Raw genomic sequence first — 26,496 nt, 5'->3', positions numbered from 1 at the left:
ATTAAGAAAACTACAGACGATAGTGCTTGTGGGATCGCCCTCCTTGGAGGTATTCGAGACTTGGCTAAACATAGACCTGGCTGACTAGATCTAGTTTTTGGAATAGTCCCACTTTGAGTGGGAGGTTGGATTAGGGATCTTGGTTGAGGTCCCCCTCAACCAGCATTTCTATGATTCCGTGATACTTTTTATCTCCCCTCCTTACACAAAAACGTGAAGAAGCAAAAGCCATTTATGCAACTCTAACAGATAGTGATCACCTAAAATACAGAGCCCGTGTGTTCCTCTGGTGGAGTCTGAACAGACAATGACCTCCAAAAGAACCACACTTACTGTAGGCTGAGGGATTCAGTGGGTGTAGCAACGTCTGATATCACTTATAACATCTATAACTGAAAACTATACACAAATCAAGACTGAAACCAGAGAAAAAATTTTGCATTACCTTATCTAAACCTGAGTTATTTCTTTCTGGATCCGACTTGTTTTGGTCTTCACACTCTCCAACTTCTATTACTTTTGAGGGCCCTTCTTTAAGAGCATTTCAATCCCTTTTGAATTAAAGAGGTAACTCAAAGAGTTAAACATTTTAGAAGTGGTGAAACTATTTATCTATATTTGATTATAATTTTATTTCGAAGTGCACAAAAGAGTTACAGCATACACATCCTAGAATAAAAATCGCATCTGACAGCTATAATGTCACTTTGTAGCTAGGGGGAACATTTCTGCTATCACTAAAATACCACGGATGTAGCCAATTGAACAAAAATGGTACTGTCTAAACAAACTCAACACACAATAGCTAGTTCCTAGCTTCAGAGGTTCAGCAGACCAACTGTGCTCCAGACAATGCTGAGTTTGTTTAAAGTGTAATATGTTTAGTTGTGCATGCTTATATGTGAGTTATTGTAAAGTTGCTTCGGGCTAAATTCACTCCTGCTGCAACACCACTGAAATGAGTGTACTTACAGCGGAGATTAATTTGGCCCATTATGTACTAAACTTGCAGATCTTTCTTTAAAAAAGAACTATTCTTTCTGCAACTGATCTTTTTCACTGCAGCCATTTAAACACAAAGAAAGTCTTATCTGTGTTACACCAATGTGGTGGAGTTATACTGGATTTACGTTGTTGCAACTGAGAGAATTCTTTCAGCTGAAAATAAAGACAGCTGCCCAAATTACACGCAGATCATTGCACTTCTCCTATACACCAAAAAACTTGTAATGCACATTTCAGTGTCATGCATGACTTGCTATAGCAGCTGTGGGGAAAAGGAATTGAGTGATACACAAAACTTTGTTAGAAAGTTAGGTCATGGCTTTAGCTGTAATAGATTTCAGCATCTAAGCAAATATGTTGCTGATGGCAAGCAGTCCACACTCTTTCATTTTATGGGGCAGCAATGGGATTATTTTCCCATCTGGATCATCTACGGAGATGCCACTTCAGCACTCTGGGTATGAAAGCTTTGAACTCAAGGATGAAGGAATAAGATTCAAAATAACAATTAGGTGTCTAAAACACAACTATGAATGGGATTTAGGTGCCTAAAGTGAAGAGCCCAGACATCACCTCATCATTAAGACCTCTGCTTTGTTTGGCTTGACGCTGCATGAGGTGCAGCTACCCTTCATGTGTCGCAAGATAATTTTAAAATAATACAAAACAGAAAGAAGAACTAAATTCTAGAATGATGCTCTGCTTCCAAAATTATCATCTGGATGTTTTTCTAATGCAAAATGTTTTAGAGGAAATTTCTCAGACTTGGTTTCATGAAGAATATGTGAAGATATATTGAATTACGATTTGAAATCTCAGGATCCCTTGGGAAACAGAAATTCTGAATGTCAGCTGACCTTACTTAGGACTATCATTTTGCAGTTATGAGCTCTTATTTCACAGACCAGGCCAACAGAAGCAGGTACAGTCCTCTTCCTGAACTTTTTCTAAGGCCTATAACCTTTCTGTAAGAGAAAGAAGCTTTTTAAAAGTAATGGGTGGCAGAACAAAGCTGGGCAGGGGAAATTGTGGTCATGCTGGAAAGGTGATTGACAGCAATGAGCCTACAGGTCGTTCCATTCCTCACTAACAATTTACTCCCTGTTGAGGACAGTAGTGAAAATTCAACAATTACTGGTGTATTTACATTCAAGGCTTTTCTTTTAAAAGCAAAAAAGAATAAAGAAATATTAAAAAAAAAGGTCATTTACGGGGTTAGGCTCTAGTTCTTTAGCCCTAAAATATGAACGGATCTTGCCTCCTGTTTCTTTCTCACAACCAGTTTTATCTCAAGCTTGCCTCCTTTCATTTCATCCACAAATTTAAGCTCCAAATGAAAGAAAAGTCAGTGAGTTGTGCGCAGTGTGCAAAGGTTTTTCCCAGTTCAAAATGCACTTGTTCAAGCAAATTACCATTTCTACAGGAATAGCCATATTGGTACATGACTTTCGACAGGCTTGGAAAGATTTGCTTGCTATTTTAGTTGTTCTATAAACACATGAATGACAAACAGGGGCTCTTTTTGATCCCGCTTGATAAAAACTGTGTGATGAGTGGACAGCAATCTTGTTTGTTATTTTTCAACCCTAGAGGGTCAAAACTATGACATTTCTAGTGTTGCTGGGACTGATCAGATATTTTTCCTCTGAAAATTTTTCCTCCACTGTGGCCAGAAGCTGTGGCTACAGCACGCTACAGGGGACTGTGCTAACTGGGACCTCTGGATGTTTGGGTTTCCATAGCAGGGAAGTGACACAAAAAGATGGACAACGCCAGAATCGCTGAGGCATGTTTTATGGTTTTATCTTACAGAGGAAGACAAGAATTTCTTCCTAGTCTTAATTAAGTTATGAACCTTAATTAAGCTACACAGCTCAGATGAATCAGGAGCAGCCTGTACCACCAGGCTGCTTTGAAGGACTGACTTTGCTTGCTGCGAGGGGAATTCCATGGAGGTGGCCGGCAGGTGGGCACTTGCAACTCCACCTACAGTGACAGATATGCTGAAAAAAGGGTCCACTCACGAGTGAAGAATAAAGACCAGAGCTTTTAACCGAAAGTTAGACTCGTAATCCTCATGCAGACCACATCAAGAGGCTAGTGCAGACTGCATCCTTGTCTGTGCTGTAAAATCCCAAACCACTGCAGTCACTAGTACAGCCACGTTTGCAGACAAATGTAAATGCGGGCATAATTTTGTAGACCCTTGGCTAAGAATTTAGCACTCAAAGCATTGCACTGTACTACTTTAATTGAGTAGGGAGTTTAAAAGACTCCAGGATATTGAAACCCAGAGTCAGCCATGTGTGTCTCTGGTACGCCAGCCAGGCTGGCTTTGCTGCAAGGTTTTTCTCAGTTCTGTCCAGGTCATGCCAATGGTGACTGTCTTCTCAAGAAAATAGTTGATGTGGTTTACAAAACCCCAGTGTTTTCTTTGAAAAAAACACACGTGAGCACTTGTTACATGTGACAGTGATAAGTAAAGCCTCACAGTCACAAATAAATTAGGAGAAATCATGTTCAGCATTGCAACAGCTATTTATGACAAAACTTCAGCCACACTTAAGTGTAGTTAATATAAATAAATATAATGGATGCTGTCACTCCTGACTGCTCATTCTGTTGTCTGATTTTGTTGTTTTTACTGTATTCAAATTTCAGTCACAGGACTATTTAGAGACATGTATCAGGTCCTAAAGTATGTAACTGTAAGTCTGAAAGACAGAAGCAACTTTATGACTTAAAGAAAAATTTAAATCCCTCTTACGGAGCAGAGTCAGAAAGGAGGGATGGTGCATGGGGGTATGAAAGCTACATCTGTTTTAGAGACCTGGTACAATTCAGCATTAAATACCTCAACAGAGAACTAGAAAGAAATGTAACTACTCTTAACTCGATGACTCTGCTTTTCCTTGTCTTCCACTGCTCATAATGAAGAAGGTACTTTTCCCTCAGAGTATCCATAATCCTAACATGAATGAGTTTGCTTAGGCAAACCATCCTCAGCTGCTTACTTCTGCATTTTGTGCAGAATTTACATAGCAAACCCCACTACATAAACCATGCAAAGCAAACAGTAGGTTCCTCTGTGGGGCTGGATAGTTCAACCATAATTATCCCTTAGTCTCTGCTCAGAAGACCACAACATTCCTTAAAGTCAAAATCTTTAGAAAACTTAATCTTCTCAAACTGGGAAGTGAGATATATGATAGCTGATAACCGTTTGCTCCTCTTTTTTAGTTTTCATTTAATTGAGGAGCATAGAAATACAACTCATATTCTCATGTGGAAAGTAAGGTTTTATTTCATTTTACTCTTTCAGTCCACTGACTTTGGTGGATCTTGTGCAAACACAGGAAAAATGTATCTCACAGTAAAATGTATTGTCTTTTTGAGAGTTTGAACTTGTTAAGCCCTTTGTATTTTCAAAAATATTCTCTAGATAGCACAGGAACTCTTTAAAAAGCCATGTCTCGCACTATTTAGAAATGCAAAAGTCTGGACGTTTCAGTATATTTTTATCATGCTTTCTTGGGACAAATAAAAAACAAGGATGAAGAATTGCAGGTATTCATTTGGTTGTTGTTTTTTTTCTCAGGAGACAGCCTCTAAAATGACAAAGACGCGGCTGACACCAGGCACCCACCACACACAGGCTGGAGCTGGCTTGGCTGGCATCGTGTTAGTGATGCAGGCAAACACAGTGAGCCCGGGCAGCTCTTTGTGACCTCGGTGTTAGCTTGCTCATCCCCGCTCTCTGCAGCACCAGGCATTTTAACTACATCTGTAGCCACTGTCATTAAGTGCTGAGGGTCACCCTTAAAAACCAGGTATGGCAAAAGCCCCCACATTGAAGATCCTTCTCTAGATACTAAAAATAGTTTTGATTGACTCTGTACATCTGGTGACACACAGATACACAAATCACCTACCGTGAGAAAAAGAAAAGGAGGTAACTACCTATGAAGGACAATATTTTGTTTCCACGTATCACTAATTTCTTTCTATAAATGAAAAAAACTTATACAATGAAGAACAGCTAGTGCAATCCAACTGTTCTACTAATGTAGTAACAGTACTTGTTGCTTGTAATTCTGGCATAATATCACGTACCTGTAAGTGCTAAAATGTGTATTTCCTCAAACACCCTGTTTTCCTGGACTACGACACTCCAAGAATAATGCATTCTTCCTAGGCCGACTTTATGACAAGGCTCTCTCTTCAGTTTTGTGATTTTGGATAAGCATCTGCTTATTCTACTGTCAGCTGAAAAGACACAAAGACGGTTAGACCTGGTGTACATCCAGTTGCCAAAAGTTAGCAAAATGTCAGCCCTACTGAGGCCTATCTGACATCTGTTTCCTTGGAAGACAATGTGTACTGCCTTCATTTCTACTCCCGCTACAGTGGGAAAGCACTGATGAAGTTAGTTAAATCCCATCCTTTGTGCAGTCACTGTGAAAATGCTTGCTAAAGCCCAGATGACTGTTCCTGTGCCAATTCCCTGGGGACAACAGCAGCAGTACAGGGATGCTTCTCATTTGGCTTTCAGCACAACTGTACAGAGATTTACCAGAGGAGGTTAGAGATCTCCCCGCCAGTACACCTCTTCCCATTTCCATCAGGATCTTCACTGTGCAGCTGTGGATGAGTCAGGCACACCTTCCCTCCACATGCTCACATCAAGCTGTTTTGCCCAATGTGGCAGCAAAAAGTACCCACACCAGGCCTTTAGAGACCAAGAGCAGCAACATTCCTATTTCATACTCCAGCCAGAAATACTTTAGGAGAGAGTGGATGCTAGGTGACGGCAGCCCAGCTGTGTCCCAAGGGAGGAAGAGCCCAGCGCACAGCTGCATCTGCACCTGCTGATGCTCTCGGCTCTCTTGGGAGTACTCTGACTGGCCGTTCTTCAAGTGACAAAACGGTGGAACTTTGTGTTGAAACATGCATTTAAATAGAAAGTATGCAACATATTCTGGCCATATATATTTGTAGTAAAAAGTGCTCTTGGTCAGAGGCAAGCGAGTTATCTTTAACAACACAGCTGGTATTACCGTGTCACTTTATTCACTTTCTTCCTTAGCTTATTACTGCAAAGCATCATCTTAGTACTATTCATATTATACTCCTATCAGCTTGCTTTACCCCTGCCCGGCCTTCAAAGACACTGAATAATCTGGTTTACCATACCGATACATCATGTGAAGCAGAAACAGCATTGCCTGAGCACAGGAGGCACCAAAAAAATACACTCAACTGTACTAACGTAAGAGAGACAAACATTCAGTACTACAAGATGGAAACTGTCCTGCCCTGCCAGGTCCATCTAAGTGCTGCATATGAAATAAAGTTTTATAAAACCTTCATACTTATTTTAAGACTTCTGCCGAAGTCACTCAGTCTTGCCCACATTGCTGTTTTTCACAAGTTAAACTTCTTGGAAACCTAGACCTGGCCTCTTCACAGGACTATATAAGACTAACTTGCCATTAGTACATTGTACATTTTCAGTACAAAACTGTGTTACACTTCTGTGTATTAAACACTGAACTTTGCCTATATGGGGCAAATCAGCAAATTTCAAATGCAGTGGGTGCTACATGTTATCTCCAGTAAGGACATCTTCCCTGCACTAAAATCCTTCATGCATTTACAGGTAACAGTCTCAGACACATCAGATAGATGGACAAATCAAAGTTAGTGAGTCAGCACTGTGGGACATGATGGGAGTCACTATTAAACACCACATGGCACAGAATGAGACGAACAGTGACTCGTGTGTCAAAACAAAAGCCAAGGCGGAAGCCAGAGGCAGACTTCATGCTGATTTCAAGGGGTTCAGCACTTCACCCCTTGCACCTGCTAGAGTAGATCTTGATCATACATATCTTCTGGATTGTGAACTTCCTTTGAAGCCACTGGGAGTTCTGCACGGAGATGGGTTTCAACATCCAGTTTTCCAACAGATGCAATTCAGTGAGCACTTCATATGAAGAAGGGAAGCAGCACCGTAAGTGAATAAAGGGAGAGAGCTAACTGACCAGCTAACTGTTCTGCCGTGTTAGTATTTTAAAAGACCATGAAAACAACCATGAAAATTTAATCTAAAAGAGACAATGCTGTGGTACAAAAAGTTTATTTAGTCACAATTTTGTAAACATATGAGGTAAATTAACGTTTACATCAACTTGTTTTTTACAGAATTTAATACACAAGGCACTTCTTTGAAGACAGCACTTTTAACTGTTCGCTGCTCTTGTTGTTATTACAAGTTCCTGACAGCCCAGAAAACTCATTGTGTTTGTTGTCAGATTCTGTCATGTAAAAGACAAACATCTGGTAAGCAACAAGAAAGCTCTGAGTAAAGCTTTCTTATGCTTTACAACCTTTTAAATGTGAGAAACAGTGTCAATGGGAATAGGAATAGATTCTCCACCTTAAAATATGTTCACATATCTTGCATAACTCTTCAAGGACTGAAACTTCTGGAATTTGATTGGCATCTTACAACAAACTTAAAATGCAAATCTATGATTTCTTTTTCACATCAGTGTTTTTTGCTTATGCAAATTGTCCCATTACCTTTAATGGTCTTATTTGCAAGAGTAAAAATAACTTGCATGAAATTGTATTTGCAGGCTCAGAACCGTATTTTTGGCTAGAAATAAAAACATTTATCTTCTGTAAAATCTTCTACTGCGTAACAGTGCGGTGTTTTTCCACAAGTATTTTGTTCGGAATTTTAAACCAGGCTGTAAATTTAGCTCTTAAAGGACATATGTCACAGCTAGTTTTTGTCATTGAACCTCTAAACACATAAGAAGGCATATAAATAGTAATGAACCTTAATTTATTTGGCAGTAATGGAGTTCATGATGAAAAGTATCTTTTTCCACAGTGTGCTCCTTGCATATATCCAGCTCCCATATTTTAAGTATCAGAGAAAACTGATACTATAGATTAGTGATCAGGTTCAATTGTCTTTAATGGTACTGCCTTATGCCTGAAGAGTTCCTGTGTTATAGTAAGACATTTCTCTCTTAGGTTTAACATATTGGCAGAGTCATTCTTTTACTTCTTATACAAATGTAAACTTAGAAAACAGTTTATTTCATCCAAATGTGCAATCTGAAATCAAAAACTGAATGTAAACTTCAGAAAATCAAAATTACAAGAGCACACTTTTCACAAGAAAAATCAAAGTAAATGAAACAAAAACATTTGGAATTAAAAAAACCCAGCCTGTTCAAATCCATGGTGTTAGTGTCTGTATTAAACAAAAAGACCTTGGGGCTCAACGCTCTGCTTCTGCAGACTGTTGTCACCCACATGAACTCAGTGGAATACAACAGTTTGTATCAGCTGAGGAGGTGGTCCCATGACTAACCAAAAAAGGACCTAGGTACTGATCTGGTTTTTAAAGCTTGCCTTATTATTTTACTGATCCTACACTTACATATTCATACTAGAAAATTACCTCAAGAGCTGCAAAATGTCAGCCATTTAATTAGCTCTAAGTGCCTTTATGAACAACAAATATACTGAGCCAAATCAATCCCTGGTACCACTTTGCACACAATTGGCTTCCAAATTACACCAGGAAAGAACACAGTTCATCTGCTTTTTCAGTGCATGCTACCTATTTTCAAGAAACTATGATTTTTCAAGAAACTATGATGATTTTTCAATGCCACCAAATTCAAGGAGCACTTTTTTATCTATGAAAAAAACAAGGGATTGATTTTCACAGATAAAATATTCCACTTTAATAAAGGGAACGTTCTAGCAGGCTGTCTTCATTTAATCAAAATACAATGGGAAGAAATGTGGGGTTTAAAATTGTCTATGCTTCATTTTCTTTTGTATTAACTGACAGCTGCACTAATTAAAAAAGCTCAGTGATAGGAAATAGATCAACTGTGACCATGGCCAAGAAACTATGTATTTATGTGCAATGCAGATATATTTTAATATCTCTTTATTAAACTATTATGAAAAATGTACTAATGAAATCAGTGATTTGGAAAATATGTTTCATATAATCATTGCAGTTGGAAGGGACCTCTGGAAATCATCTAGCCCAACCCCCTATGCTCCAAGCAGGGTCAACTAGTACCAGTGGGTTGACTTACTGCAAAAAGAGCAGCATATCATACCCCTGCTAACTTGTTCGAGGAGTATCTTTTTTTCAGTTTTCTCCTTTTCTTTTCCATAGCTTACCTTAGCATTTTTTTAACTTCAAGTAAGAGAACAATTTTCCCACAATCATTCTACTCAAAGAGAAAAAATGAGGGTAGGTTTTTTGTTTTTTGGTTTTTTTTTTTAGTTTGCTTAATATCAGGCATGATTCCATTCTGACTTCCGCTTTTGCAGTAACTTATCTACTGGTTTCATGTTAGGTGAGTGCATAAGATATTTCAGGATTGTGGCTCGAACAGCCATATGACCAGGCTAAATCAAAGTATTATTTGCTACCAGTTCCCTCTTTGGAATTAATTGATGTGAAAGAGTAAATGACTTGGAAATTAGCCGATTATTTTTGCCAACAGATTCTGTTCTGCAAGGTAGTTGGTATTTGTACATATTTTCTAGAACTATGGAAGTCTGCCTAATTATGCTTTACCCATAGCATGTCAAATTCAGTGATCATTCATGTGTAAAGACTAATTAAAGTACTCAAAATCAGCCACACTAGTAAGATTTTTTTTCAACAAATCTGATTCCAGATGTGATGTGGCAATTAAAAGCAGTTATAAGCACTAAGGGGGAAGTTCTGCCAAAAGTTACCTGGGCTTAAATGAAGAAACAATTACTGGACTCCAAATGAAATTGTAGGTAACCAAGAAGCTTGATGTTGTATAGTTATGTGATGAAACTTAAGCTGATCTTAAAAACACAACCTGCAAGCTGTAGCTTTGCTTTCTCAGACCAGCACTGCTCGGATGCGGAAGCTGCTCTGTCAGATTTGTCTTAGGGGTTGCAACAGGTTACATATCTCCCCCCGAGCTTCACCCAACAGGAAAAATGATCTCTTACAGCTTTCCAGTAGTTACTCTGCCTGAAAATACCATGTATTCCACAAAAGCACCTGAACTCCCTGCAGGTCTAACCACACACATTAACGTGAAAAGGGCAGACTAGTATCATTTGATCCTAAGTTAAACCTATCTCTGTTATTATTTTTTATATACAATATGGAAGTAATCCTGCAGGAAACACTCTGTGAGGTTTGTACTAAAGTAAGGACTGAAAGATTCAGAGCTCCATCAAACAACAAGCCGGTTTTGCTCTCAGGCGTTGATATAAAAAAAGCACGTATTTCAGGTGGTCTCATTTATATAAATATACTCCAGAGAGACTTTGACTTCATTCTTCATAAGCACAAAAGAAAGGAAAATACAGCCCATGAATTTTTATGTACTAAAACACAGAGATGCATATAGCATTGTTTGAGCAATATCATTACTTGGCATTTAGCAGAATTTACAAAACTGCTACTACAGATGATAGCGAATCTAAAAATTGAGTGTTAAACTCTGGCTTTGTTTACATCTAGGCAACTTTATCAACTTTAGTCCAAGTTCAGCATAGTTGCATGGATACAATAGAAAGCAGAATTTAGCTCTTAGCTTTCTTGCAGAATGGGTTTTTATGGCTTATAACATAGAAAATTCACAAGAGCATACCTGAAGCTGAACACCTAATAGTAAATATCTTTATTGTACTACTGTACATTGACTTTTAATACAGTGTCTGCCCCCAAGATCAGTGGCAGCAGAAAGACTTCTCCTCACCTGGTTCACCACAAGCAGGTCAAGGAAGTCATGAGACAACAAGCCCAACGGTTGCAGAACAGTGCCTCTGATCAGGAGAAACTCTCTGTGTCTACTCAGAAAGCAGTAAAAATAAATGTTTAATCTTGAGTCGTGGGAATATATTTTAACTGTTGAATAAAGTAAACACATTCCGAAAAACATTTAACAGCAGAGATAACTGGCAATTGTAACTATTTGCTACAGGGTGACCCTGCTTTGCCTGAGTAAGGACTGCACTGCCATGCCAAATACTTTGAAGATGCAATGGGCTATCCCACTGTGTTTGATTGCTCTGCTCCAATTACAGTACTTTCGATTTATAGCAGCAATAGGACTGACTCTGAGCTTCAGTTCTTTTGCCTTTTGCTTAGAACAGAAGTTGGGCCTAATCTGGCATTCCTTTGGCACCTAAGCTCTCCTGAGCCTTAACAGGTATTCAAAATTCTGACTGTCTGTGAGAGTTCTTGTTACAAAGGAATAAAGGACAGAGCCAGTTGTAAGGAAAGCTGTACCTTAGAAAAAAATACCCAGTAGTTTCCGCCACGCGTATTTAAGGGAAACACACAATTTTCAAAAGCAGGATTTTAATGCCTTTGTCTAAGGCCCCAAATCTACATTCCTTCTGGCTCCCAAAACTCCATGTCAATGTTAGTTTTGCTTGAATAAGGCCTGCAAGATCCATCCCCAAATCTTGCTCCTTGTTAAATTTAATGGAAATTCTGCAAGTGACTTTAGTGGGATCAGAATAGACCCTTCATCCACTAGCATGTTGCCCAGGTATTTTAGCCACCTTTTCTGCAATACAATATTGTCTAAATCTGTTTTCACTGACCTGTAAGACACTACAGATTGTTAAAGGAAAGGGCAGCACACAACAGGAAATAATGTTGCTTTGGGAATTTTACCATTAGTAAGTTTCTTTCCCCTTACATGTCTTGTAAGATCAAAAATCAAACTAAAATGATTAAGTACACAGTCAAGTAACTTTAAACCTACAGATCAAAATTATTCTCAAAATGTTCAAATACTTAAAAATGTGCACTCAAGTTTACTTCTAAAAAGCCTTTTTCCAACAAACTTAAGCTGATATCTAACAGTCTAAAATGCACAGCTGTACTTTATCCTATTGTTTGTCCATGGGCAACGTATGGGGCCACAATGTATTGAAATCATAATCCTTGCTTTCTGAAGAGAAATTGTTCTGTGTAATAATTTCTGAGGTGTGGTTTCAATTCCTGTCCTCCTCTAAGCAATTTCAGAAGTCATCTAAAATTATAATCAAACATGCTCAAACGTATTTGTGGGCTTAAAAACATGGTATGATCATGGTCGGCAAACACTGGATAGAAGGTCAAACCCAACACTTCCTAACAGGTCAAGAGTGAAAAAAAATTATAGAAAGATGAATCTCAAAAATCTATTACAGGGGTTACCTAAACTTTGCCTGGCTGAGGACCACGTTGGCAATTTGCCATGAGCACAAAGGCTCCATTAAGTCATGTTATATGGAAGAGACTGAGCCACCTTTAATATGGCAAGTTGGTCCGTAGAGATGACAGGTGCCAATAGGCGATATGCCACCTGATGTTTGCCACAGGGCTATGTAAGATCTAAGAGGAAGACAGTTAAGTCATCACCTCCACTCATGTAGAGCTTATGTGAAAAAGAGAGGAAGTGAAGGCAAGGGCAAGAGGGAGATAACAGCCAGGCACATGGGCACTAGGGATATTAACATTTTTCTCAGTTGAAAGTCAGCCTCGGGCCACATGACCAGCTACCATCACCACCTGTTACCTGTGCAGGCCTCCCCTATGGCTGTCCTTGGGAGATCTGCCATGGACATGACGGAAAGCAGGATTGGTCCCTCGACCCACGGGCTGCGCTTCGGCCACCCCTGACCTATTAGAAAATGTTGCTATTTTTCCCCACTACAACTCACAGAGTGCAAAAACAGCAAACGTCAAAGTTTGAAACCCAGGCCTTCCCACCCACGCTAGGCCTGGCCTCCCCAGGCAGCTCCCCTGCCCACTCTGCCTTCCATCACCTGCTCCTCTGAGCAGAGGCGACCGCACTACACAGCCAGGTCGTCTGACCTGGCTCTGCAGCTGCTCGACTTACTGGCCCTGCTCAAGCGCCGTGCATCTACGAGCAGTGGTGGCTCATGCATCTCCACGGTGGTGCAGGCAGCTGAGATGGGCCGTTCCTCTGACAGCTCCTCTTCACCCTCCACATCCCACTTGCTGCCGCTTGCCCCGCTAAGGCTGGTGCTGCTGCCGCTGTTGGCCACAGCGACAGGCGGCCCAGCTGGAGGTGGGAGTAGCTGCTCCAGTGGCTCTTCCTGCTCAGGAAGGGGATGCTGGACACTGCTAGGGGTAGACGAGGCTGCTGAGCTGGGGAGCACCTTCCCCTGCTGCTCAGCTGCCATGTTGACCCAGTTCTGCTCAGCCGCCAGGGCATGTCTGTTGCTGTTGAAGTAGTTGATGACAGCTGGCGTGGGCGTGGGGATGGGGGTTGGGATGGTGACAGGAGTGGAGATGGGCGTGGGACTCACAGCACGGTGCCTCTCCTCAGGAGCTGGTGGAGCAACAGGGTAGCTGGCCATGGTGGCCGTGTTGGAGGGGGGCCTTGGTCTTGGAGCAGCCGCAGCATAGTACGGTGCCGTGGTCACCGGGGTCAGCAGTGGTGTGACAGCACGGGTGTCAGGCAGAACAGGGGGGGGTGCGGCAGTTGTTACCACCACGGGTGGTGATGGTGGTGGCAGGGCAACAGGTTTGGACTCCCCTGATACCATGACTGGTGTCATTGTTGCAACAGGCATCTCAAGGCTGTACCGGCTTGTCATGCCCTGCTTAAGCTTCTTCCATCCTAAGTGATACATCTCAAGCATGTTGAGCAGCAGGGAGACAGAGGCCACCACCAACATGAAGATGATGAAGATGGTCTTCTCAGTTGGCCTTGAGATGAAGCAGTCCACAGTGTGTGGGCAAGGTGAGCGGCTGCACTGGTAGACTGGCTTTAGCTCAAAGCCATATAGGAAGTACTGGCCCACAATGAAGCCCACCTCAAACAGTGTCTTGAAAATGATGTTGAAGACGTAGGTACGGAGCAGGGCACCCCCCATACGGATTCTACCACGTCCATCACGGATCGGGAGTTTCTCCTTCCCCTTTTTGCCAAGAGGATCCTTGATGTTATTGCTGCCTCCTCCACTACCACTGCCAGACGATGCTGCTCCTGGGTAGTTGCTGTCTTTGATGCTTCCCTTCTTTTTCAGCTCTTCTTTCTCTTTCCTCTTTTCCTCCATGCGTACAATGTGCAGCACATGGCCCAAGTAGATGAGGGTTGGAGTGGAGACAAAAATGATCTGCAGCACCCAGAAGCGGATGTGAGAAATGGGGAAGGCTTTGTCATAGCAAACATTCTCGCAACCAGGTTGCTGAGTGTTGCATGTAAAGTCCGACTGCTCGTCTCCCCAGACCTCCTCAGCAGCAGCCCCCAGCACCAGTATCCTGAAGATAAACAGTACCGTCAGCCAAACCTTGCCAATAACTGTGGAGTGCTCCTGCGCATTCTCTAACAGTCTCCCCAGGAAGCTCCAGTCACCCATTGCTTCAGATTTCCAACCTACAATAAGAACATTAGAGCAATTAGAGCAATGTTAAAGAATCTTATAATCACACAATGCCAGGGCAGAACAGATTGATCGTCAACAAATGACATTTCTTAAGTGCACTTCCTTCTGTAGAATATTGCACACTTGTGTTAAGAACTACACAACCCTGTGACCATGCAACCATGGGTTTTGGTGAGCACAGAAATGGGATGGTTAGTGCTTTCACCTAGCCGATACAGGTTTAAGTGTTTATGCAAATTGACAGGCAAGAACGACAAATAACCAGAATTTCTGCAAGATTTAAATATTTAAAAAACATGATTTCTCTGTTCCCTCCACCTGAGATGCCTCTAACTGTTCTTGCCTATTTTTAGAAAAGAACAGATGGAAATCAGTTCAATTAAACAGAATATTCCTAGTATTAATGTGACTGCACTTGTATCAGAATGTGATACAAAGTATGCCTAACTCTGATCATTTTACTGTTATTAGGATTTATTTACTCCAGCATTCAGGAGATTAGTAATGACCCAGGTCTCTGCTATTTTCATACTGCACAAACACAGAAAAATAACTACTCAAAACCTACAGAATTTACAGTTTAATTTTGGTATATGTACACCAACAAGCAGCATGTTCTCAAAGCCTGCTCATGTTTGAGTTTGCTTATTTCTAAAAAGAGTATTATTTTAATAACTTGAAATATTGGGAAGAATTGGAAATTCTGAAAGGAATGGTGGAAAGGTTTCTGTGCCATTTCCCCTACTGTCCTTCCAGTTGGCGTTACTGAACCACATGTACTGCAACATTATTTTAAAAAAACACAAAAAAAAACCCCAAAAAATTCAAGGCCATGTCAGCAACTGTGCACAGAGATTTTCTTGGAAAAAAAAAATAATTGTATCCTATGACCTTACTTCGATGATAAACAACTGGTATACATTCTCAGTAGTTTCCACCAATTCATGATGGGCTTCCAATGCCCAATTCTAGGCAGTAACATAACTTCTGATTTGGAAAGGCTTAAAGGACAAGACTTTTTTTTAAGATAAGATTCCTCACAAGGTGCCCTCAATTGAGAAACAAACTATTATCTGCTGGTATCACTTCTATTATCCTTGGCCTGTTCTTAATTGGAAAATATGTAAGAATATTGGAATATATGTAAGAAGTACCTTTAATTCTCCTAATTAACACACTTCTATATTTTCTATATCAATGTCCAACTGAAAGCAAAATACAAAATTTTACTTTCAACTAACTTCAATACTTTCAGAAATACTTAGATCATAATTATAATTCAGATATAACAATTTGCCTGTCAAAAAACACTATCAGAAAAGACTGATTATCCTCTTTAAAAACCTCAGAATATTTTATAAATATAACTGAATTACACTTTACCCTTTTTATTTTTATACGTATACTTCTAGTCCAAATATCCACCTATCTTACAGTTCCCAAGAAGAAAAGGTGTTCCTCATTACAGGTAGGAATTTACCACTGAGAAAATGTACGGTTCTCGATGTTATATTTACTGTGATTTCCAACAATGATGTCACTGTTTTTCCAGAGGAAGCATTTCCAAAGTCTGTACTGAACTTCTTTCAGGCTTTTACTTAAGGTAACCAAATAAATTAAAGTTATTTCCATTACTTTTTTATAACTTGATTTTACTATGAGGCAATGAAATAGTAACTGCAGAACAGTATACTTTCCCGCAGAAAGCAACAACACACCCATTAGTATTTTGCATTTTTGTAAATCCTAGAATACTAATTCACTTTTTATCATCACAAAGTTAATTCAACAAAAACTCCCCCTGAAAAAAAATACATCTTTGATATTTTACACATTCCCTTTAATATAATTGAATTCTTTTTCCAGCATAGCACAGTAAAGTGCAAATGACAATATTAACAATGAAATACCGATTTTGTATAGTAACATCCCTGGTCGTAAAACAAAGTATTTTTAATCATTTTTTGAAACATATTCAGATTTGTTTTTACAAGTGTATACTTTCCACTCTTAAAATAGTAACCCAAAAATGAACAGATTTTGTTAGAACACCTTATTTTTATGATCCCAGTTTAACAGGTTTGTATGATTTTAAAACTTAATCCTCAAACTTAATTTTATGAGGTTTACAATGTTTTGGATGGTGAAATAATTTTAACTTTGAGAAGTATTAATTTTTCAGGGAATAATGAATTTATTTTGTATTTTTTTTACTGAAAACCATTTGAAGATATATTCAGTTTAGTTCCATCTTTGGACAGAACTAAACAGTTGTTTGGGATATTCTAATTTTGAGTAGTAAAGATTGTTATGTAGGAACAGCAAAATGAATGTGATGCTTGATAAATTAAAGTTTAGCATAACCCTAAATCCAGTATTTCATTTGCCCGCTGTCCTTTGCATTATTCTGCCTCCTAGTTCAGTTCTCTCTGCCTCGCTCTTTGTTTTCTATCCAGATCAAGCAAAATAGGCAGCTCAGATAATAAGCAGTCAAAGTTAGGGTTTGTTCTTTTGTTACTAATATTTGTAATAGAAAGTGTATTAATCAGCAAAAGTTAGCATATTAAATCTTCTTTAATTAATTAATTATGGTCCATTTTCAGCATGGCTTCCACTACCCTTGCTTCCAACAGCACAGAGGCTGCACACTGTTCTTCATAAAGACAGATACTACCTTCTATTGTTTCAAAAAATGAAGTTTATCTGCCCCCATGAAAAATTATAACCCCTGCACTGTAAGGTGAACGGAGGTAGCAATTTTTTTTTTTTCCCCTATAGGCACACTGCAGCATGTCTTACTGAAATCAAGAGGCAAGGTAGAGTTTGTGCTTTTCTGAAGAATTATCTAGTGATTAGTGTAAGAAGAAAAATAACAACTTGCAAAAAGTAAAGAAAAGATGATAAATAATACTATCTAACTTATCCTCAATCGTTCACCATTCACTAATACTACGGAAGATGTTTTTTTCTTTTTATTACAGGCCAGTAATGCCCCTGCTGAGATAATTCAGAACACCAAAGACGTGACACAATGCATTTCTCAAAGGATACACTTAAAAAAGCTATTCTAATGCTTACATTAATTAAAAGACTTATTTCTGTATATCAGAGCTGTACACAATGAAAAAGTGTTTAAACAGTGAGCAGATATTTCACAGCGTCTTAACTGTGCAGAGGTGAAAACCTCAGTGTTCATCTTAGTATGAATTGCAGCAATCATTGCCTTGACTACAAATGTATATCGACAATAATACATAAATATGGGGACTAATTTCCAAGGGCAATGCAAAGATATGTATCTCCACTGTCTGGAAGGTTGTCAGAAATCCACGTCTCATACCTCTTTCAGTGTCAATACATCATCCAGTGAGTAATTCCTAAAGCCAATGTAACTCATCCAAAAATCACATCATCAAGTAACTTTGACTGCGTGACAGAAATAATGATTAAATGATATCAAACAAAACTGAAGGGCTCACAGACCTCACAGAATATTTGTCGCCATTAAGTTCAAAAATAAAATACCTAAATCTAAATTTTAACAGTCACAACTCCATATTTTAGCTGAGAACAATTCCAAGCTTGCTTTTGTAATATTACATAAACTTCAGCTGTACAGTGCTACTTTCAGCACTGCTGAAATACAGAGCTAGGCAACTCTTAAGCCCTCATCTTACATATGGATTGTGAAGGGGGACATTTTTTTTTCTTTCTGTGCTTGGAAAAAAATCAGATAAAGAAATGAAACATCTTTATCTGTATTTCATGACATTCATGCAGAAATACCTGACAGGGAATGACAGAGAATCTGTCTTAGAAAGCAATCCAATTCAGTGGTATGAAAAGCAAGGACTTCACGAACCATGGGACCATTTAATAAGAACTGGGAACTGTATATTGTTTGTGTCACTTAGAAAATCATTCCTCTGAGACAAATAAAAACTAGCATGGCATTCTGTTTAAGAATCAATGTTGTGCCATTACTTACTAAGTTTAGTACATGCACAAATACGCTTTGTGGATGGTGGGTGGGTGTGTGTGTGTTTGTATGTGTGTGACAAAGAGATTGAGCAGGAGACTAAATTTTAAAAGCTGTGATGTCATATAAATCCCTCTACAGGAGAGAAATCATTACCATCTGGCATCTATAAACTTGCCAGTTATCATTTCTATTTCTCTTTCTGATGACATCAACGAAGAGGTTCATCACTATGTATTAACTGTTTGAAATATAATATCTTAATTATTTATAATTTTCATAGAATCATAGTTTTATTTATAATTTTACTCATACATGTATATGTTTATGTATTTATATACACATATGTACACATACACACACATAAATAACTAAACAGCTATGTTACATACATTACCAGATTATGACACCTGGTGTATTTATGATTTTATTATACTGGTATATCTAAAAAATGTCCCCTAGCAATTTTTTAGAAACCTAACCTGTCCTTGGCCAAATACAATTTTGTAAATTCAGTCCACATTTTCTTTCATTTTTTGTGACAGTCTAAAATCTTGGGATTTTGGCTTTTATCTTCAAAATTATCTAAATTTTACAAACCAGTCTGACAAAAAAAATGCTATTAAAAACCAATTTACATTACCTTTGTTTTTACACTAAACAAACAGGCATCTCCATTACTACCAGATTTTTAACTCTGCTATTTTAAATCCAGTAAAAGTAGTCACCCTGCACAAAGTCTGCAGTGTGACCATGTCATTCCAGACAAACTGGCAGATAAGGAGGGACAGAATGAGCTACTATAATTTTCACATACTACTATACTATACTACTATAATTTTCAAATACCATAATACTTATGGTATTTGGTCAGGTACATATATATATGAAACACAATGGCTAAGGTTTCATAATTTGCATTATAAACTTGTTTAAATGAGGACTTGAAAAATATCATTCTTCCTGCTCACAGCAGCATACTTTCAGACACATCTATCACCACTTCTATTGTATTTTAAACACTTGTTAAAAATGATCCCTTAGCTGATCTTGTTATTACCTTAAACTTACTTTACTGCTTTGGAGCCTCTTCCTTAAATCCCAGGCAAAATTCCTCTTGACGACTTCTTAACTTCACTTGACCTCTGAGTGAGTTTGGCCTGAGTAAAGGAAAAGCGTGAGGTGTGCAGGGCTGAGCCCAGAAGGAGAGCTACATCCCACCTGTTAAACTCCTCTGTTCCCTGGTGTAAGAAACCCTTGCTCTGATTCGCAACTCGCAGGAGAAAAACAGGAACAAAAAAGTAACCCCTTTTATACTCAAATGCCATCTTAGAGCTCTGCATTGGAATTAAAAGACAGTGACTTACCAATAAAACTCTGAAAGGTGTGAAGGGTGTGGAGCTACCAAGGGACTATGGAATAGCCGTCGAACATGAGGGCAACAGTCCCTGCATCCCGAGTGAGTGAAGCATGAATGAAACAGATCTGTCAGGTGCCCACATACAATCAGCCACACAGATCTAAAAACTGCACAGTAAGGAGTGTCCCGCCCCCGCCACAGATACACAAAGGAAAGAAGAGCTGTTCTGGCATTCAGAGACTCAAGACCCTATTTCACTGCAGAGCAGCAGGTACCCCAACAGACAGGTATCAGTCTGAGGGGACTTCAGGCAAATTACAGTAACTGCAAGGGAGACAGTGCTATCCACCCTGTTCAAACTTCTTAAAGTACATTTTTGTCCTACAGAAGCCATTAAATCTTTTTCTAGTTTAACTCTAAAATGTTCCAGTGGGATTTTCCCTTTAAATTTCCCTTAAAGGGAAACTCTAGATCTGGCTCCTCGGTTCAACTCCTTCTTCATATCTATGTGAGTGTCTTAAAGACCTAACACACACTCTGGAGTCCCAGTAACATCCTAAGCTTATGTGATTTCTTCAGTGAGTCAGGGATGAACACAAATACATTTCTGATACTCCTTTTGCCTACAAGAGAGAAAAAAAAAAAAACACAAAAAAAACCCCAAAGGAAACAACTTTTCTTGCTTATAACATTGGCAAACTTTTGCATAATCAAGCTATAAATATCTGCCAAAGAATATTTATTCATCTCAAATAGTTTGCATCCCTTGCGAGTTCTAAGTGAACAAGTAACTAGCATGTTTTTGGTAACTCTGACTGAAGATGCGACCAAAGCGAGGTAAAAGCCTGGTCCATGCAGGGAGGCCACCCAGCCATTTTCCCCACTATCAGGAGAAAGTGTTTGTAAGGGCCAGATAACTTAGAGCTCACCTCAAGAAACCCTAGAACCATCTTGGGTCACACACGAACTCCAACGTTCTGTGTGGCACCACTTACAAGGGTGAAAGCAATTCTGGTTCTGCTTTACATTTATGATTTAACTTCACTTCGAGTGTAAAACTAGCTTGAAATGAACAGCAGTGTTCAAATGTTAGTGGTAACCCTTAAGGAAGCAATTATATGCCCCTACACATGCACGCTTAGGTTGGTGACGGCCACAACAATCCTGGATACAAATGATATTTGGTGCTTCTCCCTCCACTGTATTTTGCGAGGTTTGGACACTTTTCCCTGCCACGCAAGGCTCCGTTATCAGTCCCACCTGCGAGCACCGCTGCCTGCAGACGGCCCGCTCGGTGGGGCAGGAACAGCGGACACCCACAGCAGGCTCCCTCAGGCAGGTATTTAAAGCAGTAAGACCCCTGCTACCACTCCACCTCAGCACGATGCACGCAACTCGGCCTCGCCCTGCCCTTCCCTGGCGCCCAACCCAGGGCCGGGGGGCACGGCAAACGGGGGGCAGAGGCCCCAGGCAGGCCGCCGCCTCCCGCCCCCGGCGCAAGCTCCAGCTCTGCCCGCGGCCGCGTCCCGTCCGGCGGAGCCCCCATCGCCTAAGGCCGTGTGCTGAGCGGCACAGCCCAGGGTCGCTCTACTTACGCTTCGCGGGAGCAAGGCTATTTTAAGTAGCAAAAGCTTAACTCGTTCAGAGGAGTCCAGACAGTGTTGGCGCATAGCTCATTTAATTGGGGGGCGGGGGGCAAGAAGCCCCCAGGCTTTGCTCGGGCTATGGAAAAAGCGGCGGAGGGGGGTGCAGGGGCGGGACGCGCCGGGAGGCCGATGCCCAGCGCCCTACCTGCTGCCTCGGCTGGCAACGCGCCCCTCGGGCGGCTGGCTGCCCACAGCCCGCCTGCGGCAGGGGACCTCTGACTGCCTCCCCTGCAGGCAGCGGGCACCCGTCCCTCCCTCTCTCTCCTCCCCTTGCCCGCCTCCCTGCCGAGGGGCCGCGGGCCGGGCCGGTAGCCACGTCTCCTCGCCCGGGAAGCCCGGAGCGGATGGGGCGTTTGCCCTTCTCTCCCTGGCTTTTAAGACGTTGTCACTGTGCAGACAATCCATCCTACTTCGCGGGCTAGGGTGGGATTTCCTCAGAAATAAACAGTTTCTTCCTCCGAGAGGAGAAAGAAAGGCGTTAGAAACCCTTCCCAGCCCGCTGGTGTTCCCGCCTGCCCCACAGGGCTCCGCTCGAAGGCGGCGCGCCGGCCCGTGCCTCCTGCTCCCCCTCAGGAACGGCGGTCCTGGGGGGCGCTTGGTAGCCCGGCTGCCGGCACCGGCTGCCGCAGCCTGACGGCCAGGGGAGAGAACTCATGGCCGCGGTGGCCCCCAGGCCAGAGTGGGGCCGCCGTGAGGGGAACGCGTGAACCGCTGGCGGTGGCCCGCTCGCCCGCCCGCTCCCTCACGGGGCGGAGCAGCACCGCCCCCTGGCGGGCGGGTAACGGCTCAGCGCAGCCGGGCGGGTTGGGCGGCGGGATGCTGCCGTACGGTTTCCTTACCGCCCGTAAATCCCAAAGGAGAGAATATCCCGGCTTCATCCATGAAGTATTAGATATGTCTTAAAGCAAAAATTAAAAAAAAAAAAAAGTTGTGGTTTGAGGAACGCACAACAATTTATTGTCGTTCAGGCAATTATTCTGTCACCTGATGACCCCTCCCCACCCGGGAAGGGGAATCGGAAAAAACAAGGAAACCCGAGGGCTGAAATATAAACAGGTTTAGTGGAACAAGACTAGATAATTAACATTAATAATACTAAAAAAAAAAAAAAAAATTGATCCCAATACCAATATAAAATATACAAGGATTATACTCAGCCCATTTCACCAGTAGGAAGCTGTGGGGTCCTGGACACTGCGAGCGCTGCGGCTTCGGGAGGAAGGGAAGGGCTCAGGGATCTGGCACCGGGGCAAGGAGTTCTCAGGATTGCAGCCATCACAGAAGAGGAGAAAACTCCTCAGTAAACTTTCTAATTTGTATTGAATGTGACATTCGTGGTACGAAATAATCCTCTGGGACAGTTTGGTTCAAGTGCCCGAGTCTCGCTCCTCCTCATCCCCACACCTGGCTAGCTCAAAACACTGAGACCTTGAAACCCACATACCATTGCTGTCTATAAAGTAAATATTTTCACAAATTCAGACACTAGAGTATTTTAAACCACAATTTTCCCAAGCATTACAAGAGACCTTACTGAAAACTAAAATTACTGAAAGAGAAATTAGCCCCGTATCATTCAAACCAGGACACACAGAAAGGATGTTGTTTTTCCTGAGAGGAGGTAAACTTTGCTGCCGCTGCCTGTCTGTCCCGTATGAAGAACCCCAAAGGTCTGGCAGCCCCGCCAACCCCAGGGGCTTCGCAGGCAGAAGCTGCTGCCCTTTGGTCAAGACAGATCCTTTGGTTTTCAGAGTGAATATGCAGTATTTCAAGACGCTTGTCAAATTTTATAAATCACAAGCCTGGGTCTTCAAAGTTAGAGAGCCTGTAACTTGGACTAATCCTCTATTAGGAAAAGAAGACATTATGGATAATTTTTTTGAAAAGCTTTTTTCGAGAAGCTTTTTTCCCATGCTTTCCTCAGTCAAGATTAGCACAGGCAATTGGAAAACCAGATCAGTGGCAACTATTTTCAAAATGATGATTTAAAGGTGGCTCTCTTCAGCATCAGTACTCAAAAACATTACCATCACCTATATTTTGGTTAGGCTTCTGTGTGTTCCTTAGTAACACTAAAGACAAAGGAGAATATTAGACAGAATGACTTAAACTAGCATGACGACTCTTCAGCAATAATGTATGAGTATCAGTTGATAGCTACTCTACAGTCAGAGAGCTGAAAACTCAACCACACCAGGTCATTCCCAAGGCTCTCTGTTACTCTATGCAATAAAAATACCATCCAAAAAAAATTTTGAGATGCTTTGAGGAGCTCTGAGTAGCAGAGGACTGGTGAGAAACTGAAGCAGACCATCCCCATGTTGTTGTATCCTTGCAAGGCTTAGCTGCTCCCTACAAATCTTTCAGCTGAAAACACTAGGGAAGAAGATCTCTGTTAACCTAAGCACGAGTGGTGGCACAAGGACAAACGACTTTACTCAGAGATGGGTGATATATCTGAAACATGGTGCTGCCATGATTGTAAATGTAGTACTATAGCAGTGTGGATCCTGAAGCAGTGGGGCGTGAGGGGCCATGTTAGGGCATGGGAGGAAATCCCGGCAGTCCCAGCAACTCCTGACATTATAACTTCCTTTGTGCAGTGAAGTCCCTTAGCTCATCAGGTCAGCTGAATGGCGGAAGGTTTGATTTTAGGGAGAGGTAGGGAGAGATCTCTGACTTTCAACCATCTATCCAAAAGGTTTAATAGCATGAAGCACTGGGTGTTTCCCTAATTGGCTTTTTCAGTGTCTGGAAGGTTTCAAGTGGCATTTCGCACCATCTGTATAAACTGGCCTAGACACCTTTTTGTAAGAAAAATTTTCTCACTAAGTAGAGCAGCGAGGTTCTATAGCAACCTTTTAGTACTGCTGCAGAAGGTTTTTAAGATAGAATTCAATACATTTTGAACAGGGATAACCTGATGCAGTGACTGCTTACCATGGGACTACAGCCATCAGCTAACAATTTCCTTTCCAAGAGCCCTTCTGGGTTCTTAGAGGAATAGGTTTGGGCTGTCGAGAAAACCCTCTGGTACATTTGTAGAAAGTGAGACAGGCAAGGATGCAAAATTCCCGAGGGAAACTTGAAGGGAGCAGCTTTTAAAATAAAGGACCAATTATGTACCGGTGAAAGCCCAAGCATGAAAGCATGTTGAGGAGGTATGGAGGAGTATTTGTTAGTTGCATACTAGAATAGGAGAATCTAAAGCCAAATAAGGGAGAAATAGAAAAAGCAAGACTTGTCTCCCTGAGGAATTTATTCCAAAGGAAGATATGCTCAGATTTAAACAATGATGTTAAAAAGCATCTATTCATACAGACATTCTGACAGAAGGATTCCCATGGAAGAGCCGTCCTGCTAGCTTCCTCACTGTCACTTATCTTTAAAGGTGCACAGCTCTGCCAATGGCCAGATGCCACTTTAGTGTGCCCCAAGGTACTTATTATGTTTAAAGAGTTCCCTCCATTGTCATTAATGCTAGACAGCAACATAAAACTTAAGGCGACATATAAATATTTATATTAAAATGCATATTTACATAATTTTAAGCCTTCCTTTAATTATCTTCTTTAGTATCACTTTTCATCTTCTGGATGGAAGCCTCCACCCAGGTGATAACCCATGTTCCACGCAGAGACAGACCTTTAGCAGTATATGATTTGGCTGGCACAAAACCAAAGTGAATTCAAGAATTGTGTAGACGGAACAGTCAGGCAGGTATTTTTAAGATCGGGAGAATCAGTTTTGCATGGCAAGGTACAAAAAAAACGATAAAAAATAGACACCAAGCTTTATGAAATGATAAAAAGATCTCGTAAGTTAAGGACATACATCTTGATCTTAGTCTGAAGCTGAGCTGCTGCTCAACAAGAAAAATGGACCTTTTTCAGATCAGTTTTGATCCAAAACAGTGTTTACCCCATGCTATTCCTAATTTAAGCATAATTTTACCATAACTGTGCATGCAAACACAGTTTAATGGAAGGACCCCTAAACTGCTGTACACATCATTAGTCGTAAACAAGCCACGCCTAAATGATACATGGCTCAGCAGTGCTGATAGCAGTTCTGTCTGTACACAGCCTAAAGAAAGAGCTACTAATGACTTCAGTTCAGCTTGTGGCACTGCATGGTATGTCAGTAAAAAGAATTGCGCTTGACATGCCGCTGCGCTACAGAAGGTGGCACTAAAGATATTTGAATGCTGAAAAGGTTACTGCTACCTCAGGAGGCACAGTTTGAAGCAAGAAGGATTTAAATCTTTTCTAGTTGTTTTCTACATGGATCAGTAGAAAGACTTTAGAACTAACTAACCAATAAATAAAAAGGTAATATATAGTAAATATAAATTTATTAAATAAATACAGTAAATATAGTAATTATTATATGTCCCAATCAGTCATTAGTGTTCTGTTAGATACTACTGACAAGCACATCAGAGAACACAGTGTATTAACAAATAAGAACTGGTGACAGGAAGAATTATTCTTATTTCTAGTTTGTAGGAAGAGTTATTGTGACTTCCAGCTTGTAGGAATGGAGGCACAGGAAGACTTAATGACTCGCCCTAGGTTATACAGTTCTGAGAATGGCTCTGAGATCCTAGGCTGGAGTTTTACCCATCAGAACAGGCTTTCTGTTGAAAGTCCTTTGGAAACTGTGGGAGGTCTTCTAATACAACCAAAAAATCAGACTGCTGTGGGATATGTAGCAGTGAGATGCTTTCAGGTGGAGCAAAAGCTCCATGTGAGTTGTAGCAGAGGAAAGACTATGCCTTTACAAGCCAGGCATCTGTTTGGAGGAAGAATCAAAAAAGAGAGACACAGGATGTGCAGGATTCTAAGAGGAATGATGCTTTTTATCATTCTGTCATGGTGTGATGCTTTTTTATCCACACTACTGGCAGAAACATGAAGAAGTAAAAATATTGAAAGAAACGCATTCATGCGTGCCACAAGCCTGGCAGAAAGCTAACTGAGCTGAAAACAAATCAAAATGCAGAGTTCAAATAGTTCTCTGCTGAGTTAGTGAGTTAAATCAACTCATACAAA

General features: G+C 40.9%; 1 protein-coding gene across 2 annotated transcripts; it reads right to left on the bottom strand.

Moving 5' to 3' along the window:
- Nucleotides 1-10,363: 10,363 nt before the first annotated feature.
- On the bottom strand, nt 10,364-21,631 carry GJA3 (gap junction protein alpha 3). 2 transcript variants are annotated; one of them, XM_074569664.1, is made up of 4 exons: nt 21,588-21,631; nt 12,942-14,447; nt 10,803-10,893; nt 10,364-10,379 (listed from the first exon to the last, which is right to left on the bottom strand). In XM_074569664.1, the coding sequence occupies exons 2-3, from the start codon at nt 14,428-14,430 to the stop codon at nt 10,874-10,876; spliced, it is 1,509 nt and encodes a 502-aa protein (XP_074425765.1). In that variant the 5' UTR covers nt 14,431-14,447; nt 21,588-21,631; the 3' UTR covers nt 10,364-10,379; nt 10,803-10,873. The 2 variants fall into 2 exon arrangements, with proteins under 2 accessions (XP_074425765.1, XP_074425759.1); XM_074569658.1 differs by lacking the exons at nt 10,364-10,379; nt 10,803-10,893 and having other exon boundaries at nt 12,882-14,447.
- Between the last annotated feature and the right edge of the window lie 4,865 nt (nt 21,632-26,496).

The sequence above is a fragment of the Larus michahellis genome, chromosome 1, assembly GCF_964199755.1.
Source record: "Larus michahellis chromosome 1, bLarMic1.1, whole genome shotgun sequence".
Lineage (NCBI taxonomy): Eukaryota > Metazoa > Chordata > Aves > Charadriiformes > Laridae > Larus > Larus michahellis.
Note: the sequence above shows the minus strand (reverse complement) of the source record. Positions and strands in the feature narration are given on the sequence as shown.

What these genes read in the sequence shown, in the direction of transcription:
- GJA3 (XM_074569658.1), bottom strand. Translation starts at nt 14,430, where the DNA reads ATGGGTGACTGGAGCTTCCTGGGGAGACTGTTAGAGAATGCGCAGGAG.